The sequence below is a fragment of the Gymnoscopelus braueri genome (genome assembly GCF_963280865.1).
Source record: "Gymnoscopelus braueri genome assembly, chromosome: 1".
Taxonomy (NCBI): domain Eukaryota; kingdom Metazoa; phylum Chordata; class Actinopteri; order Myctophiformes; family Myctophidae; genus Gymnoscopelus; species Gymnoscopelus braueri.
The window spans coordinates 23,305,423-23,318,155 of record NC_137603.1 but is presented as its reverse complement, the minus strand read 5'-3'; the positions used below and the strand labels follow the sequence as shown (position 1 = coordinate 23,318,155).

Genomic DNA, 12,733 nt, shown 5'->3' with positions numbered 1-12,733 from the left:
AGTAACACAGCGTGACCTGGGTGGAAAAACTAGGAGTCTGGTAACAGCATTACAAGGTAAATGATCTCCTTACATTCTCTGATGTCGATGTGTTTTCATTAAAAGTTATATGCTAATTTCCTCTTCCTATTTCCCGTTCACAGTTGTGGAAAAAGTATCAATACTGCAAAGTAGAGTTTACAACTTGTAGGTTGGGGTTGTAGTAAAACTCTGGAATTCAAAATGTACTAGTACAAGTAGTAAAAGTACAAAAGTATTGGCATAGAAATGTACTTAATTGGTACCAAAAGTAAAAGTACTCATTATGCAAAATGTCCTATTTCACAAGTGTTCAAAATGTATACAAATCTTTTGAAAATAGCCGAAGTAATAGGGATAAAGTGGTCAATGCATGTTTTGTAATAATAATACAAATCTACCAAGTAACTAGTAACTAAAGTTTTCAAATGATTGTTGTTAGGAAGGATATTGTGTTGTACGATGTAGTCTGTCCTAACGGTACCTTACGATGGTGTGAGCGAGGCAGCACGTCACTTTGAACCTCGGTGATGGAGGTAGGAGTAGTGGTCCAGTGGATCTCAGGATGGAGACCCAGGGAGGGCGAGGGATTAACCTTTGAGCTCACGATGGTAGGATGAGAGTAGCCCAGTATTCTTCTGGGGAGACCTGGGTGTGTAGGTCCAGCCTATAGGTCGATCTTCTGGTAAAGATCGGAGTGTGTAAGGTTCCGAGCTTAATGCCTCATATGACTGGAAATATCTGGTATTCCGACCGGGTCTATCTTTAGAATATTCTTCTATTGGTCTGACATAGAGAGCGATTGGTGTGCGTCTCTTCTATGCTGGTAGTTGCACTGTCTCTTCTATTCTGGTAGCTGAGCAGAGCCTCGAGGAAAAGGATGACTTGACTTATAACTAGAGGCGTGAGTCACGCTATTGCTGTGACGTCACACTGGCATTGTGCCCAAATGTAATAAGTGCTTTCGTGCTATAGGCGTCGTATCCTTCGTTACTATTGCAGTGGAGTAAAAAAGTAGCCTTAGCCTACAATATTTGCCTGAGATGTAGTGGAGTAGAAGTAAAAGTACTGAAAATTTAAAATAATCCAGTAAAGTAAAGATTCCTCAAATATGTACTGAAGTGCAGTACTTGTACAGAGTACTTAGTTACTGTCCACCACTGCCTGTTCATTCTTTCCAGAGAGTTGTCAGTTACTGACTGCAGAACAGTAATGTGTACTGTCTGCATATTATGGTGGTATTACAGTGGTGGACAGTTTTTTAAACTCATAACTTTCACTATACAACATTCCAAGGACAAATATTGTAATTTTGACTTTTAAAAATTAAAAGATACATGACTTTCTTTTTTTGTTGATTTGGTTGCATTTTACAGGTGTTTTGGTAGGCTTTGTGTAGCTAGTGGTTTTACAAGCAGATCAGTGCATTCATAGATGGTTTCAAAGAGTAACAAAAGCATTGTGAAAACAATACAGCAATGCATTAATATTACAATGTACTTGTACTTACATTTTGAATACTTAACTGCTTTCAAAAGCATGTAGGCTACTTAGAATACTTAAAAGCAATTACTCTAGTACCTAACCTACTTTAAGTCAAGTACATTTTTAAATGAGCAACTTTCATTTGTAGTTGAGTAATAACTGATGACCAGGAGAAGCAGTGGTGGAAAAGGTATTCACATTTTTAACTTAAGTAAAAGTATCATTACTGCAATGTAGAAATACTTGGGATGCACCGAATGAAAAATTCTTGGCCGAAACCGAATACCGAATATAGGAAAAACTTGGCCGAAAACCGAATAGCGAATGGCCGAAAATGATTAAAAAATAATAATTATATATCTATTTATTTTAAAAACAATTTTATGTACCATTGCTGTCATGTCCGTGCCTCTGTTGTAGAGCTACATGATTATGGCAAAACTTATAATCACTAAGAGTCCATATATATCAGTTATTTAAAACATATATTGCATTTTATTTATTGTATAGAATTATTTATTTACTATTGTGTAGTAATAAAAGACAATATGTCTCAAAACATTAGCATAAGTAATTATTAATTCAAAACATTTAAACAAATATTGAATAGCCTAACAAAAGGCAATATAATGTCTGCAGTTTATTGCTCATAGCCAAATGCATTAATAATATTAGGCCTGCCATTCCTGCCATTCCTTTTGGAGAAGACACTTTCAGTTTCATTTTAGCTAGACACAAACACACACACACACACACACACACACACACACACACACACACACACACACACACACACACACACACACACACACACACACACACACACACACACACACACACACACACACACACACACACACACACACACACACACACACACACACACTGCAGCTGCTGTATTCTTCTGCCTACACATACATACGTCATATCCTAGTATGAGCCGGGCTCTACATTCACTGTAATAACACAGCGTGACCTGGGTGGAAAAACTACGAGTCTGGTAACAGCATTACAAGGTAAATTATCTCCTTACGTTCTCTGACGTCGATGTGTTTTCATTAAAAGTTATACGCTTTCCTCTTCCTATTTCCTGTTCAGAGTTGTGGAAAAAGTATCAATACTGCAAAGAGTTACAAGTAAAACTCCAGAATCCAAAATGTACTAGTACAAGTAGTAAAAGTACAAAAGTATTGGCATTGAAATAAAAAATTTAAAACTTAAGGTACCAAAAGTAAAAAAGGTATATAAATAGAAGGTAGGGACATCCACGTCATTTTGCAGTTCTGCAGTTTGGCTGGGAGCCATACTGCAGCCGTGGAATACATTGGAGTCTAAGCATAGACATATAAAGGTAGATGCCTCCTCCGGCTCTGAGCCGTCTGTATCTCGGGTGCCATTTTGGAGAAGGCAAGCTTCCTGACTACTGGCCAATCACAGCGCGTCTTTTCCAGGACTAGTTGTATACAAATATAATATACAGCGGATATATATATACAGCGGAGAAACCTAAGTGTACGATCAGCTGATGCTTTACATTTTTACACTTCCCTAGTTTGCACCGCTCCAACTAAATCCAATCAAATTCATTCCGTTCCATTCAAGCCCAGTCCAGTAAAATTAAATTCAGTTCAGTTCAACGGGGTGCATTTCAGCTGGAATTACTTAATTTTGTCTGTCACATTTCAACCTACTGTATTCTCCCTTCTCTCATGTGTCTTCAGTTTTCAGTCATGGAATACATAGGCCTCATCAAGCCCATAGGATCACTGGTATCAGCACTCCACTCTCTCTATAAGGAGGTCCAATCCAACAAGAGACAGTGCAAGCGTCTGGTCGACCGCGTGGATGGCCTCAACGAACTGGTGCTGGAAACCGAGCAAATGGGAGATGATAAGAAGGTGAAGAAGGTCCTCAAGAACCTCAAAACCATACTGGAGAATGCTGCAAAGCTTTTGGAAAAAAACAAATCAATTCCATCGTCACATTTGCTGTCACGTCAGACGTTTACACGTATAAAAGCGTGAGTGAATTATTTATTTCAGCTCATTTTGCATTTTGCAGTTAAGAAAGAAAGTCGTAAGGGTAGAGAATAAAGAAAGAAACAAGGTGAACTAAGTCAGATAACAAGAAGACACAATGTCAAATATACAATGTCAATTATATATATACAATGTCAATGATAGTATCTCTATTTAGTTCCTTGCTGCAGGTCATGAAGGGGGATGAGTTTGGGATTATGAACGAGCGTCTCAACGACGCATTCAAGGTGCTGAAGGTGGCTCTGCAGGTGGACCACAATCATAAAGTGGCCAAGCTGTTCGAAGCAGCTTCTCGGCGGGAACAGGATGAAGAAGACAGGAAGAAGGATCATGCAGAGCTGCAGAAAAGTGAGAAGAGGGTGGGGGTCCTTGTGATCTTTTACATATCAAAATTGTTTAGCAAGAACTCTATAATCGTACCTTGAGCCCAATGTTTACAGGCCTTATTCTTTTTCACATTGAATGAGAGAGCGTGTCATGTCAAACTCCATGCCTGAAATCCACCATTTTGATTTAACATTCCTGATTTTGCAAACATTATAGACTTCATAGAGCATGACTAAATCAGCAGGGTTCACTGGTAGGAAGTGGTTGGGTTATTCTACACAGTGTACAGATTTGATCTCCTACGTAAGTGAAAGAGTATACATCAGGTCCATTGTCTAATGATCAAATTGAGGCTGTATAGACTTTATGAAGTTAGTATTGTGTGATTGGCTTTAATATCGGATGTATTTCACAGTGCTTCAACTTATATTGGAGAACCAGGATGTCATCAAACAAATGATTGAAAACAGTAAGTAAACAACTTTAATGTCAGTTGCCACATCTCATTCAATATAATGCATGTTATGGTTTGTCTACTATACACTATAACAATTTAAACCATACAACTATAACACTTTAAATATCGTCGCTGTCAGGTGGAAACTGTTACTTTTCAGGATTCAAATTCAAAAGTAGCAAAAATACCTGATTTACAAGCTCAAAACAAGTCGCATTGCCAATAGTAGTTTGTAACTAATTGTAGTTAGTAATACAATTATTTGTTTGGTAGACATTGAGGTCAAAATGCTTCATGTAGCTGTATATACGTTTTTGAATCCCCCCTTCCCCCCCCCCCAAAAAAAAGAAGAAAAGAAATTAAGACCCAGTGACTGCAGTAAATATAAAATTACTGGAAATATTCAAACTTTTAATCAAGATCATTGACCAACCATGATAAATGAGATAAATTATGAGATCAGTGGGATCAAATATCAAAGTAGATAAATGAGTTTGTGCAAAAGGATTTATAGATTTATATGTGTGAGATTATTTTCGGAATATGCCACTGTGTTTTTGATGACACCTGCCACACAAAATTATGTAATACTTCCTGTGCCCCTTCGGTTGTGCCATCAACAGTACAAAAGACCAGTGCCATTCCTCAAATCCGAGAGATTAAACCTGAGGAGTTGAGTGATAGAAAGCTCTTCAAGGACACTCCCACCTCAGAAGTCTACAGGGGAAAATACAATAAAACGACTGTGGCCATCAAAAGATACAAATCTTCAATGACCACTGATCCAAGGTTTGTGGCAGACTTTTAATTGATAAGATGCTTATACTATAATATACAGTATGATATATCACCCAGCATTCATCATTTCCCGAGGTTGGATACCAAAGGCAACAACAAAATATATATATCACCCAAATTACATTTTTGAGTTCTTATGAGCCTGTGAGCTGAACAACAAGGAATGCATTGGTGTTAACAGCCAGGCATCTCTATTATCTCCTTAAAAGTCAGGTGAGGAAAACATTCAACAGGGAGATTCAAACCATGGAGCGCTTTGAAGCACCAACCATACTGCGAATGTTTGGCATCTGTGTCCCGAGTGAGAACGGTGAGTAAGCGTTATAATTTTATTTGTTGAGAAGTACTAGGCTCCATAATTATTGAAACCTTGTCTCTGCTGCTTTATTTTTCTACTTACTGTAGCACTAGAACAACACGGTTTGGTGTTCTAAATGCTTTAGTCAAACCTAGCCCAGGATCACAATATCTTGTCCCCAATGTCTTATGTGGTGTCCTTCTGCCTACCTGTAGGACCTAACTCAGACTACCTCATAGTTATGGAGTACTGTGAGAAGGGAAGTCTCAGACAAGTGTTGGACACACCGCGTGAAGAGCTACCTTGGGGCAGGAAAGCTCGCATGTGTTTGGATGCTGCACAAGGCCTCTACAGGTAACAAAACAATTTGTTTCAGAATAAGTTGTATGAACAAGAATCTCACTTGGTGGGTTGACAGGGTAGGTTGCATTTTATGTTCAGAAATAAATACTATACTATAGATACTAATAATACTAATAATACTACTACTACTAATAATAATAATAATAATAATTCAGAGATCAGAGATACCAAAAAGGGACCTAGTGATACTGTATGTACACTGCACAGGTTGTCCCAATTTATACTTTGTCGCGTGACAGTGGCAACATAACTGACCTACAAGGTCATAACGCGTTGTGAGCTTGTAGGTCTGGTATTTTTGGTGCAACAGAGCATAAATTAGGCTTAAGTGTCCAGACAGCTTCCACACCTTTTAAATGTCACTTTGGTTCTGATGATTTACACTGACGCCTACTATTTCCTCCTAGATTACATCAAACAGAAGACAAATCTAAAGTTCATGGGAATCTCAACAGCTACAAGTTCCTGGTAGATGGAGGGTACAGAGTTAAGGTATGAGGGGGTCAAATATAAAGCATATTTCATATTTGTTGCTATGAAGATATTTGTTGTATTTTCTTACATTAATGTTTTGTTTGCGGTACTTTAGAAATTCATTATGATATTTTAAATGTCACATTTTGAGATAAGTAATCCTTATTGAGTTTTGTTTTCTATTCAGCAATCTTAGCTTACCTACAGGTACAAATTGTATGTGGTAGATATTCTATTCTATTTTGTATTGATATCCTTCATTGGTTGTTTGTTTTGTGACTATAGCTGGGTGGCTTTGAGTTGTCAAAAACAGCGACATCCTTGGGAAGGACAGAAAATCGTGAGGACCAAAGAAATATCTCCTTGAAATACCAATCACCTGAGCAGCTGGGGAATGTCAATGAGCCATACTGCAAGGCACATGAGATGTATAGGTAACAACAGCTAATAACAATGTATAAATATGTTTTACATAGCACCTTCATAACAAAGTCTGTACAAAAAACAAAACAAAAAAACAACAACAGCATAAGAAATGGGATAATCAACTGTAATATTGTTATAGATATGTTATTTAGACAGATGCTAGGTTCATTGTTTACTTGGTATCCTATAGTTCAATGTACAGCTTATTATTTTGATACTATATTGTTTAAACTGATGCTCTCGATTAAGTTCTCGGTTTACCTGTGATAGTTTACTGAGGCACTACAGTACACTGTCGCTCTGCCTTTAATGTACTGTATGTGTTTACCTTGCTCATTCTAAGTCGCTCTGGTTAAGAGCGTCTACTAAATACCAAATTGTCTATAATTGGCACTGTAGTAATAACTGTAATAGCAATAATTGTAATGAGTGAGTGAATGAACCATCCCAAAGTGTATTTCTTTAATTGTTTCCAGTCTCGGAATTGTCCTGTGGGAAATTGCCACCCGTAAGAAACCCTTTGATGGTGCGTGACCTGATTCAGACTGTACATTTTTTGCACACTTAACAATTTACACAATTGCCTGAACCATATTGTTTCATGTGTTATAACCACTTCTCTCATAACAGATTGTTCCACATATAAAGAGATCCATAAGAGAGTGTGTGAGGACAAACAAGTTGAGCCACTTCCTGAGGACTGCCCTGAACAGCTGAGAGAACTGATCAATGCCTGTCGTGAATATGACGGTTTCCACAGGCCAACAGCTGGAGGTAATTCTGTTTGGCTTAGAAAATGTGAAAGGAAGGATTGAACCTGTGTGTGTGATACGAATCACAAGTCAGTCTCTAAATGCTTCAGAAAAGTAATTCATATTGTGTCTTCCAAATTGGGCCTATGCTTGTTAGAGGCTGTTTTGCTGTTGTTCTATCTCCCGATGATCATGAGTCTCCCGACTTCTGGTGAACATGGATTGTTGCATTTTCAGCATTGCTTCAAGCTCTTTTAACATTTGCGTTCTGTGTACTGCTGCATTCCCTGTGACATCCTATTGTGTCGTTTGATGTTGAATTCCTTTGCAACAGAAAAAGCGACCTTTATGTCAACTTTTCTCTTCTTGGACAGCATTTTGAACCACAGCAGTGCAAACAGTCCCAGCTTGGCTACTCAATGGCCGAGAATAACGGTCAGAATAACGTGTCTGACTAACATAGTTTATGCAAAGCAAGAGTGGCGAGAGAACTGCCATTTATTATTATGCTGTTTACACAACAAGGCGAGGAGGAGACAGGAACAGAGAGGGTGGCGTCAGAGCAGCTATATAAATAAATGGTCACTTTTGGTTTTGTTTCTCAACCTGTATGTGGTCCGCCCGCTGAAAGTTTGACACCTTACCCCTTTGGTCACCATTGCAGTGCACCCCTTTCTGTGTAGCTATAAATATTCCACAAAGTGATATTTGTCTCTATTCGACAGAGCTGGTGGATAAGCTACTCATGGTGGTGGAGGTGATGGAGATGGAGCTGATGGTGGAACAGCTGGAGGTGGATCAGATGCACTAGCAAGTGGTTTATGCATGGATGCATGGATATACATGGATGCATGTCCTGGTTCAGGATTTAAAAGTCTCATTGCTGAGAGAACAATTAGCCTGTATTTAGTATACAGGCTTATTGTCCTTAAGGATGTTTTAAACTAAAATAGTATACAGTGTATACTATTTTAGTTTAAACATCCTTAAAGGGCAAGACCACTTTGGTAGAGGTTTGGGTTGTGTAGTTACCTTGCCATGATGTAACTCCAAAGGTGGACAAGAAATCAAAAATATTTGCTCCATTGATTAGATATTGATAAATCAAAATATGCTCCTCATTGACCTACATTGTATGCTGAAACAGCTCTCAAAGTCACTCTGTTAGCACGTAAACGAACACAAACAAAGTTGATTCAGACAATATAGAGCATCACCAAACCCAGTACTGTTTGTTGTTTTTATAAAAAATTAAACTTCCTGTTGATTTTACTATTTGAAGATCTGGATCCGGATCCACGGATCCAGTCCAGGAAGTTAACATTTTCATGAAATAAACAAACAGTACTGGGTTTGGTGATGTTCTATATTGTCTTAATCAACTTTGTTTGCGTTCGTTTACGTGCTAAAAGACAGCTTTGAGAGCTGTTTCAGCGTACAATGTAAGTCAATGAGGAGGATATTTTGAATTATCAATTCCTAATCACTGGAGCAATTATTTTAGATTTCTTGTCCACCTTTGGAGTTACATCATGGCAAGGTAACTGCACAACCCAAACCTCTACCAAAGTGGTCTTGCCCTTTAAGGCATAATGTCATGTCATATCTCCACTGCTTGATTTTATTGCGCATTGAATATTGTTTCATAAACTGGTCGTTTGCTGGTGCCAGTCCTGCAACCAATTTAACAACTTTTCAAGAGAGCCATCAAGATCTTAGACAAGAAACCAAACTCATACCATCACTGTAGCATTTTGGAAAAACATCACTTTTTTAAGTTTTGATTATTTTAAGGCTTTTAAAAGTCTCTGCTGTGTTTACAAGTGTCTACATGGACTGGCTCCTCCTCCAGTGTGAGATTTTATCCACAGGAACAGAGACACTGTACCTGGCACCAGTGTTCATTTTGACAGCACATTTTGATTTAGTTTTAGTCATAGTCTTTTGAATAAAATTTCATTTAGTTTTAGTCTTTTCTTTAGACGTTTTAGTTTTAATTGTAGTGTTTTTACATGTGGGGACTGCGGATGGAATTGAGTTTCTAGCTAAATTCAGCATGTTTACTTGAGATCATGTTCGGCTGATTTAATTCATGTTCATGTATTGAATGTTCATTAATGTGCATTGTCCCGTCTAAATAAACAAATAAAGTCAAGTAAGGTCAATCAAAATCTCCTGCTGTTTTGTTAACATGGGAAATTTCTCTAATACGTGTTTCCTATACAATATGTAAATTCTCTTGTTGTACATGGCCCATTGAAATACATGTTGATATATGGCCTATCATCAATTTAACACCATTATTTTTAAGGAGAACTATGAACAGGGGCATATGTTCAATACATGACCATTTATGTATAACATAACTCATATATCTGTGAATATCATTGTGCAAATTAAGCTGAGTATTAAACAATGGTATCATGCCACCGTGATGTGTACACTCTCACAATTTCAGACCTGTAAGGGTCCATTTGGAACCCTCTCAAAGAAACCTGAGTGGTCCCTGGACCCGACTTTGAGAACCACTGGCGTCTGGTGTAGCCCCAGCCTTACTCCTGACCAAATCTAAATCCTGACAACATGCAAATCACACTTTGCATGACCCACAGTTCGACCAGGGGTGTGCAAATTTAACAAGTACTTTTTTTGAGTAAGGGTAATATTATTACTGACAAGACATAGTTATTATTTATACTACTCATTGCTGGGAAAATAATTATAATTACAGTAATGTCCTACTGTAACATGGAATTTTCTGCAAAACGGGCCCCTCCCGCAAACTTTGAAATCGTAGCCAATCGGAAAGGAATCTGACAAATCTGACAGTTACATCTTGATCACATGACTACAGAGATTAAGGTGTACCAATTTGGGTGAGTTTTGGACAAATTCTTTAGAAATAGTAGCAAAAATTGGAAGTGGTTAAGTGTGTCTTTGGGTTTAATACATATTAAACCAAAGAGCTTGTGAGTAACTCATAACTACAATGGATGTGTCGGAAGTCGGATCACAGGTTATTTTTTCCATTTGATGAAAAGTTACGGTTTTGGACATACAATGTATCCACCTGACAGATATGTTAACTCATTCAGAGATCCAGTGCAGATATATTGTTATACTGTTGATTTGTGTAAGGGGGACCACAGTGGAAATAAGTCTATGACTTTACTGTGTTTTATTTATCCTAGATTGTCTTTCTAACCTGTGTATGTTGGTTGCAAGCAATTGAATAAATCAAATTAAATCAAAAGCTCAGTACAGTATTTCATAATATTTTATTTGATCTTTATTGCTATTTATATCGGTTTGGTTGTTGATTCATTCTTACCTGCACCTCCTCTCATGTGTGTCATTCTCACTGCTGTTGGTGCTATGTCATAATTTTTTACATAATAGCCTGATCGCAATTATTTGTGCTAAACTAAAATAGGGAAAAGATCTACAAGCCCACAACTTGTCGCATTGTGATGCGTTGTGAGCTTGTAGATCTACTATTTCCCCAAGGCATCAATAGGCATCAAAAAAGGTTTATCTCAGGCCAACACTCCAATTAAATAACATTTTTGTGTGTGCAACTTTATTTCTGTTGCTGATAACAAAAGTAAAATGATGTCATACAATATTGTCGCTGTCGGATGGAAACCTTATGTCTGAAACCGTTACTTTTCAGGAAATAGAAAAAAAGAACCTGTGTTCCAATTGATCCAATGTAGTTATTATTTAGTCACAAGCTCTTGTTCATACTTTTCATTGGTTCAGTATTTATAAAACCCACACTTCACCACATTCACTTTAAAAAATAAAAATAAAAAATAGCAGATCTACTGTACAATGAGGTAGTAGATTATTATTTTTCTGACTTTGGTGACACTGTGATGTAAGGCATAAATTTACGAGGGGTCAATGTTCAGGGCATGATAGGGTTGAGATTAGGCCGTCTCTCAGTGGCTCTGGTTTTCTGTATGTGGGAGAGTTGTTCTCCTGCATGCCTGCCTTGTTTTTGCCTCATGAGTAAAACGGTAAAACTTAGATGGTAAAACTTAGATGGTTACTAATTTAATTCCTGGTAGGAAATGGAAAACTTCATGGAATACCCCCAGCTAATATATGGTGGATTTGGAGCAGTTGCAACTGTGGGAGCGCTGATTTACAAAATCAAGACCTGGTAAAATGAACCCTTGCGTGTCAGCAGTTGTGTTTTGCCCATCTTGTCTTATGAGTAGTTGAGGGGGGAGGGGGGGTGTAGTCACTCCCCGTGCAAGAAAATAGTGGGACGTTTTTCTACTATTTGACACACAGAAGGCTTCTTTAAATACATTTTGATATCGTAATTTACCACTTTATTTGTTATTTATATAGAGATTTTCCTTATGGTTATTGAAAAATAAGTACTTCAATGGCCAGGCGGTGTAGGCGCACTCAACTCACTAAACTTTGATCAATGCCGATTCTAAACGTAGATGAAAATAAAAGGAAAAATCTGCACTTACAAAATAGGTATAACAGCCCACATCATGTTTTGGCCCATAACTTTTGAACCATATTGGTCGGACAATCAAAATCTACTTTCCTTGCATGGATCGTGAGACAACTCTCCATTTATGCCCCGGCCATTTGTGCCAAACTAGATTTTCCCCCATTTTGCGTTTTCCTCAAAACACAATGTGCAACTACTCCTACAGATTTTGTCCAAAACACACACACACACAAATCAGTCCACATTATCTCTGGGCCTGGGGTCATGTGATCAAGATGTATCAGTTAGACATCACAGGTTATCTTCCAATTGACCGCCTTCCAAATTTCATAGGCCTGGGTAGGCAACACGGTCCTCCTAATTATTGTTATGCAAGTGTGACTTCACACAAATATGTCGCATGATAATTACTGACAGCAACTTTTCTTGGAAAATGTAAATCACAGGAATGAAGACATCCAGCATGGGCGGAGGAAACGACAGACGTGGTGGAGGTTCTGCACAGGTTATGCACTACTCAAGTACTTTGTCGCTTATCCACATGAATACCACTTCACTGTGGATGAGCCGGAAAAATGTCAACAACAGAAGCCTTTCGTGGTTCTGATCGTCCCGGTGGCTCCCCACAATAGACAAGATCGTGTTTGTGGATAGATTTGAAAAGACCAGGTCCTTTCTGTCGGCAGAGAAGATATAATATATTAAAGCACTTAACATAGAGGGTGTACAGGTATGTTGTTTTTCTGTATGAAATGATGCATCAGATCAATGTTTACACTGATCTCTATACCAAAAAGATTAGGGCATTAATTAGCG

General features: G+C 38.0%; 2 protein-coding genes across 5 annotated transcripts in view; one reads left to right on the top strand and one right to left on the bottom strand.

Annotated features, from left to right (window-relative positions):
- The window catches only part of LOC308093427 (receptor-interacting serine/threonine-protein kinase 3-like), a 19,895-nt gene extending 19,050 nt beyond the window's left edge, over positions 1-845 (bottom strand). The window contains exon 1 of the mRNA XM_080439762.1: positions 503-845. The gene's annotated coding sequence lies outside the window, so the exon portion shown is untranslated. The remainder of the gene's footprint in view (positions 1-502) is intronic.
- Positions 1-12,429, top strand: part of LOC308093438 (mixed lineage kinase domain-like protein) — a 12,502-nt gene extending 73 nt beyond the window's left edge. Inside the window, exons 1-13 of one of the 4 annotated variants that reach the window (XM_080439775.1) lie at positions 1-56; positions 3,225-3,523; positions 3,700-3,890; positions 4,285-4,338; positions 4,950-5,115; positions 5,334-5,434; positions 5,638-5,776; positions 6,193-6,277; positions 6,545-6,693; positions 7,162-7,211; positions 7,316-7,459; positions 8,163-8,230; positions 12,364-12,429. The exon at positions 1-56 is cut by the window's left edge and continues 73 nt beyond it. In XM_080439775.1, coding sequence (XP_080295901.1) covers positions 3,234-3,523; positions 3,700-3,890; positions 4,285-4,338; positions 4,950-5,115; positions 5,334-5,434; positions 5,638-5,776; positions 6,193-6,277; positions 6,545-6,693; positions 7,162-7,211; positions 7,316-7,459; positions 8,163-8,230; positions 12,364-12,369 — 1,443 coding nt within the window. In that variant the 5' untranslated portion in view covers positions 1-56; positions 3,225-3,233 and the 3' untranslated portion in view covers positions 12,370-12,429. Of the gene's footprint in view, positions 57-2,474; positions 2,520-3,224; positions 3,524-3,686; positions 3,891-4,284; positions 4,339-4,949; positions 5,116-5,333; positions 5,435-5,637; positions 5,777-6,192; positions 6,278-6,544; positions 6,694-7,161; positions 7,212-7,315; positions 7,460-8,162; positions 8,598-12,363 lie in introns of those variants that run through there. The other 3 variants (XM_080439773.1, XM_080439774.1, XM_080439776.1) reach the window with 3 other exon arrangements.
- The last annotated feature ends 304 nt before the right edge of the window (positions 12,430-12,733 follow it).